This window comes from Mustela nivalis (assembly GCF_964662115.1).
Source record: "Mustela nivalis genome assembly, chromosome: 1".
In the NCBI taxonomy this organism is placed as follows: Eukaryota; Metazoa; Chordata; class Mammalia; order Carnivora; family Mustelidae; genus Mustela; species Mustela nivalis.
This window is the reverse complement of record NC_139020.1, coordinates 30207679-30214850: the sequence shown is the minus strand read 5'-3', so window position 1 is coordinate 30214850 and position 7172 is coordinate 30207679. Positions and strand designations below refer to the sequence as shown.

Below are 7172 nucleotides of genomic sequence, written 5' to 3'. Positions count from 1 at the left end.
GCTCCGGTCATGATCCCTGTATCCTGGGATCAAGCCCCATATTGGTGTCCCTGCTCACCTGGGAGCCTGGTTCTCTCTCTCTAGTTCTCCCGTACTTGTGTTCCCTCTCTCACTCTCTCTCTGTCATTTAAAAAAAAAAAAAAAAAAAAAAATTAGCCTGGAGGGACACTTGGGTGGCTCATCAGTTCGGTGTCCTGCTCTTGACTGTGGCTCAGGTCATGATCTCAGGGTCCTGAGATCGAGCCCTACTTCAGACCCAGTGCTGGGCGTGGAGCCTACTTAAGATTCTCCTCTCTCCCTCTCCCTCTGCCCCTCATTTCTCTCTCCCGTTTAAAAAAAAAAAAAAAAATTAATCCCAGACATCAAAGATAGCACTTCTTTTAAAAGAAAAGGAGATGGAACAAAAAAAAAACTATGTGCATGTGCTCTTTACACAAAATAAGACAGGAGATAAAGCTATTATTCAAATAAACTGAGGAGTCTTAACATCTAAATACTTCAAAATTTAAAGAAACTTGGAAAAAGAAAAACTGTCTTTATTATGCATTTTCAGTTTCATTCAAAAGCGGTGGGGACCCAGAAATTGTGAGAAAGACAGAGCAATTAGAATTATTAAAATAGAAAGAAAAAAGGACTCAGTATGTTTCTCTTAATTTGCTATTTTTTTAAAATTAGAAAATAAAAAGTATCACTGTCTTTCAGCTTTAAATCAATTTAACACATTAACAGAGGAACACTAACTCTTGAGACATATTTGGGAATGAATAAGGAAACCTGTCACATTTAAATGCCCTTGAAGGACATTTTCTAACTTCAAGAGGTTTTGTTTCAGAATGTGCATGAGCTTGAATCTCTTTCACTGTTCTGGCCCCGAAACTCCCATCAAAGCTAACGATTAAAGTCCCTACAATTACACCATGGGATGGAGCTCAACAGTGGATTCTCTGCTGTGGCCAGACACCAAGTCATTAGAAAACTGTGAGAGATGATGAAGAAGGTTATTTTAATTCCCTTTTCAGCCCCGCTCAGGAGTGGCTCTTGCTGTGGGTGTTCGCTTTCAAACTAACAAGCAATATTATAAATGGAGGTTGCATTATCATGATTGCTGACAATCTGAAGCACTTGACAGCCAAGGATTCCGGGTTCTCAATATGTGCTGTGTTGTATTTATCAGTGAAAATACATAGACAGTGCAAACAACAAAAAGGGGTTGCGGGGAGGGTGATGAATGGGCTGGGAAGGGGGCAGGGAAAACAGTAAGAGAACACCAGATAAAGACAAAAAGGTACAAGAGAGAGAAGAGGAGAGCCTGGGGCATTTTGTTGGTATGGAAAATAGTTTTACCCATTTTCTTGCTGTTCCACTGAATAGTGTTCCAGCTCTGTACCAGGAAGGGGCTGGACTGGGGGAGGAGGTAGAGGAACATTGGCCCAGTCGATCCCATTGTTTTCTGTGGTTTAGAAGAGTTTTTATTTTTCTTCTTTTTTCCACCTTTCCCACCTGAAAATAATAACACATTTATTCAGATATACCATACATCAGTAGAAAAAGAGTACATCAGAAAGGAAGATGTATTTATGTTTTCAAAACACCACAATCAGTATATTACATTTGTTAAAAGCTATAAACAATGAGATGATATAATCAGAAAAAAACGTTTTTATAAATCGCTCAAAATTATATTATTTTTCCCCGATGCATTAACTACAGTGCTGAATAAACCAAAAACATGGCTTCTGCAGCAAAAGCACACTTATTGATTTATTCACGTCTGCTGCCTCTACATTTTCATTGTTAGATGAAATAATGGGCCATAACAAATTCTTTCAAATGTCAGATTTTAGTGCGTTTATAATGCTCTTTTGCATAATCTCTCTCAGTGGAAAATGCAGTGTCTAAAGATAGAGGCTAAACTTTTCCATTAGAATTTACTCAATTTAATTAATCCAGGAGAGCACAGTTTTCTCTCAAAAGTGACTGATAAAAATCAATCAACTATAATCTGGATACTTGTAAATCTTTCACAATGATAAGTGTTATAGAATTTTAAACTAACGAATGGGGTAATTATTTTTGCCTATAGTGAGAGTAGTTCCCAGATGTTTTAAGCATAACATTTCCTAAAATTCCAAAAAGAGTGGGATAATTAATGGAAATGCAGTGATCAATTTCAGTACTATTGTTAATACAAATGAATTCATGCACAAAACATGAGCAAAAAATAACTTGTCAGCATAAGAGCCAACTCTGGAATTACTGAAGCTTAATGAAATATAAAAATAAAATTCATCATTTGTATAGTGCTTTTCACTCTTCCAAAATTTAGGTAAATCAAGTTTCTTCCTAAATGGACCACAGTTGATTGCGAGAATGAGCGCTTCTCAAACAGCATAACAAAGGATTTTGTTTCATTGGAACCCAAGAAGCTTACTTCACTCTCACTGCAGCCTATAGTTACATTTCCAAAAAATGGTATGGACCCCTTGGACCTCATCTTTCTGGCACTGCACGTTGTGAGCATTGACTACTTGCAGCAGGGCTATCAATAGAGGTAGTACTAGAAGTTTCACCTTCTTTCTTCTACCAATTACTAAACTGCATCAGCCAACTCAGAAAATTATGTCATTTAGTCATAGCTTATTTGAATGCCAGAAAGTGATGCAACTACTAAACTGGACATAGACACTGTTGCCAACTATGGAATTACGTCTGTCGTCTAGGTCATGCGCACATAAACACACAGATTTAAAAGAGCACCCCTACAGACAAAATGCTTTCACCCTTCCTTTTGCTTCCTATCTTTGGCAGTAGGAGAGGTATTAGGAGAAAGAAGAGCAGGTATCTTCTGCTTCAAGGATAATCTGGGTTCTACAAACCCAGCTTAATCTGGGTTCAAAGACTAGTTTCTCACTTGGTAAATTACTTGATAGATACCCCTTCAATTTCCACAGAGGTAAAATAGACACAAAGTTCCTACATTTTTGCAGTATTCTGAGGATCAAACGAAATAAACCATGGAGAGGTTCAGCTTGTTTAGAAATTTCAATAAATCCCAGTCATTATTACTTTTTCCCATTTCCTCTATCTTAGAGTAAGCCTGGTTCTACCCATTTCTACAGCCTTCATCAAGCCTGACTTCTCCAACACCAATGAGTATCCCAGAAATAGTCTGATTCTTGGAATAAAAATAATAAATCTGCTTGAAAAGAAATCTATAATTTTTATGCTTAAGGTAGATAAGCCTTAATCCTTTGTTTCTTGATCATTCATCAAAATCATAAACCAGGGTCATGTCTTCTGTGCAGTTTCAGAACTGTATTTCAATAATTAAAAAAGGAAAAAGCACACTGGGTTGTGTGCCCTTACTAGCTTTCCCCCTCATTGCATATCTTTTATTCCTTATATAATTATAGGTGTACAATGTTTTCTTCACTCTTCACTTTAGAAATGTTGTCTCATCACCGCCAGAACTGAATGATACAGATAGGGAAGTTCTTAAATCTCCATAAAGCAAATTCTGTAATATTAAATTTAGTTGGACTAAACTAGAAGGGAATAATCACTTCACTCTCACCTCCCAAAGAATGCTTTCTATCACCAGTTTAAGTAATATTGTATTCAAATGTAGATGAAGTACTTAATAGATGAGAAAACAAAGGTTCTTTATAAAGGTTATGTGGTCCATATTCACACAGTAAGAAAAAGAAATTTTAAATGCAACAGCTTTACTAGAAATGGCTAATGGAGCTCTACACCCAACTCTGTTGAAGTTCTTGTCCAAGGTCAAAAAAGGCATTATCAACTCTTCAAATATCAGACTTAAAAATGAATTGGGGAAACAAAGCTGCTTCATAGATGGAATTTTCCTCCAATAAGGTTTTCCTCCAATGCCCAATTTTCCCTCATTGGGAAATTTTTGTTCTGTCATTGTGGTGTGTCCTGATGGGACTATCAATTGATATGCTTTGTCTTCTCTTAGCATTGACCTAAAAGGTGGGGCTCTAAGCATGATGGGGAGCATATAACAGAAGTTAACGAAATTAAATGTTTACCTAAGATCTATACCTTGAGCTAAGTGAGCTATAGTTTGTTGTTGGTACTTGCAACCTAAGATCCCCAAGCATTTTAAGGGCAGAAAGCCTGCCTTATGCTTTAGAGGAACATATTTTGAAGACTGGCAATCATATCTGACCCATTTCTCTTCAACTCAAAATGTAAATATTCAAATCGACACTTACTGATGCTGAACGAACAACTTTCTTGCATAGAAAATTATAAAAATAAATCATTTTCAAGTTAGTTAAACACATACTCTATTTTGAAAAATACTGGTGTATAAAAATATTTCATTGTCACTACTGATATTGAGATACATATATGTATATACATAATTATGATTGCCTATGGTTTTTGAGAGATCTGAGGTTTTTTTCTTTTAGTGGTTACATTTTTAGCACAAGCGCTCAGAACTTATGTATGGAATGAATTATAAAATTGTTTCAAAGAGGAAGAGGAATTCACTGAAATAATTCAGAAATGTCCAACTTTCTTTATTTTGTGATTATTTTAAATTGGTTTCATTACTGTGCACAAATTAAGATCTTATAATATATGATTAGATATCCACTTGGGCAGTTGGATCTTAAATTTGAGCCTTAGAAAACACATCCATGATTATTAAAAGAATGAAGCAAATTTGTGATATTAAACTCAATTGGACTAAACTAAAAGGGAATAATCACTTCACTCTCACCTCCCAAAGAATGCTTTCTATCACCAATTTAAGTAATTTTGTATTCAAATGTAGATGAAGTAGTTAATATAATTCATAGATATATATAAATGTCACTTGGGAGATGAATGGATTAAAAAAAAAGCAGTAAGCACTATTGTGAATCAAGTTCTGCTTACAATTACTCAGAAGGTAACTTTTAAAACTCAGTGTCAATCAACATAAACAGAATATTTAATGAAAGATTCACAAAAGGTCTTATGTAATGCATGGCTTAAAATATATAGATTTTTAAAAATACATATATTGCTTGGAACTTTACATATCTTGAATAGAATATTCCTAGGATACATTACTTTTTAATTATTCAGTACAACTGTCGGATTCATTATAAATAAATGACATATAAGGTTATTCAAAATATCCCCCTATATTATTAAGCCAGTTTAAATTCATAACAGATGTTTAAAATTTTCTTGATTCTATAATGTATCTAATTCTACCAATAGGTAAGAAGAGCAAATGGCTCATTTTGGAGGGAAGAGAGAGCATTAACATTTCAGACTGAAAGGGTTCTATCTCCTGAGGAAAAGTCATTTAGTAAATGTTACCCTAATGTAAAAGAGTTAACTCTTTATGGCCCAGGAGACTGTGACACATCATAATACACTATAATCCTTTACTAAGAACTTGTAGATAAAAAAAAAAAATTCATCAGAAAAAATGGCAAATCATTAATATGAAAAAATAAGCAAATAAGGTCATGGAATCAATTAGAAATGTGCTGATAAAAATCATCAGTTACATGATGTACATGTTATGGTTGAAAGGGAGAATGTGTCTACTACGACCTCCTTATTTTAGAGGTGAGGATCTTGAAGAGTATCAGTTCTATTCATTATGACAGGCATATATTTCTGTCCGGTAAGAGTCTGTCCTGATATGTGCTATACAATACTTATATTATAGATTGTAGGTTTGGCTGATACAGGTCAAATATATATTAACATCTACAGCATAAAAGAATTGTCCATATCCATACTGAAATTTTTTTTGGATATTAAGTGTGAGGAATAATGTCTGATATTAACATTCTTGGTTAGCATGGTAGCAGCACCATACTCTAAATATCATTCAATAGATAATAAATCCTATTCCATAATATTTTGGAAACATTGTCCAAAAATAGGTCACATCACTGGAATCCGATTGTTATGAAAAATGTCCCGAATAATTTGCATTTTAGCTGAATTCATTGTTTGCTGCCCATGTCATGGAGTTGACTTTCCCCTATGATCTTTTTATTATAAAGTTCTCTTGGCTCTTGGATAGGGTTTAAGGCAGATCAAACTCATCTGTTCTTTCCTAAATAATAGGAAAATCATATAATTTTCCAGTCAATATGGTGTTGCACACTTAGTACATAAAGAGTGACAGGGATTTTTATCCCCCCCACCCCTTCCCAAAGTCTGATTTCATTATGATAAACTGCTATTGTCATCTGAAAGATAAATGCCTGACAGTGAGCTGTGACTCAGTATTTCTTCACGGTCGTTAGGAACACAGGTCATATGCTGGTGACAAACAAATATTTCTCCTTACTGTGATGAGACCAACCTGAGAGACTGCCACTCCTCTCTGAGCTGTTGTGAGAGCTGGTGGTGCTGAAATCCTGTGACTGGTTGTGTGGCATTCTATTAGACAATCCCTCAGCCAATCGGTAGTCAGGGATGTAAAGTAAGGCTAAGGGTTAAAGGGCAGAGGTCATAGTGGCATCATGTGATTAGTTCACAGCACAAGCCCATGCAGAACATGCAGTTAGCAACTCAGAAGCAGATGTCGTGGGACAGTGGAGGAATGTTCCGCCTCTCCTGCCTAATGGAAGTTGAGATGGATTACTGACCACTCTACTGAAAAAAGAGCTAAAAGGATGAAACCGATTGGTGTTGGTGTGTGGTGGCAGTGACGGTGGTGGTGGTGGTGGTGGTGGGAAGGACTGTGCAAGGTACCGAACACATGCCAAGAATATATATATATTTTTTTAGTTTAGGTAGTGAACCTGGTGATGAGTCACTAAACTGAACAACAAATACTAATTTCTATCTCATGCACAAATGATATGAAAAGAACTCCTCGGGGTGTTAGACCCTGACTCACCATTGTTACCTTTGTTCTGATCAGGTAGAGAATATCCGAATCCCATCAGGTCTGTTTTTTGCTGAATTGAGCTTTTCCACTGTGGATCGGGCAGATCGACAGCCAATTCGTGGATGCTGTTGGAATGCAGGATCTGTGTGGTGGCATATGGGGTGGCCTGTGTTATTTGGCTGGAACTGTTGTAAGTGGTTTTGGTCGTGAAGTCAATGCTGCTGTAAATGGCTCCGTCCGAGAGCATCGTGGCCGTTTTATCCCCTTGGCCTGGAACGGGCGGCAGCACATC

The 7172-nt window shown here is 36.3% G+C and overlaps 1 protein-coding gene across 1 annotated transcript in view; it reads right to left on the bottom strand.

Annotated features, from left to right (window-relative positions):
* Positions 1-7172, bottom strand: part of ROBO2 (roundabout guidance receptor 2) — a 594514-nt gene that overhangs the window by 41499 nt on the left and 545843 nt on the right. Inside the window, 4 exon segments of the mRNA XM_082689522.1 lie at positions 1345-1450; positions 1453-1500; positions 6350-6475; positions 6890-7171. Of these exon segments, the coding sequence (XP_082545648.1) occupies positions 1345-1450; positions 1453-1500; positions 6350-6475; positions 6890-7171 (562 nt within the window).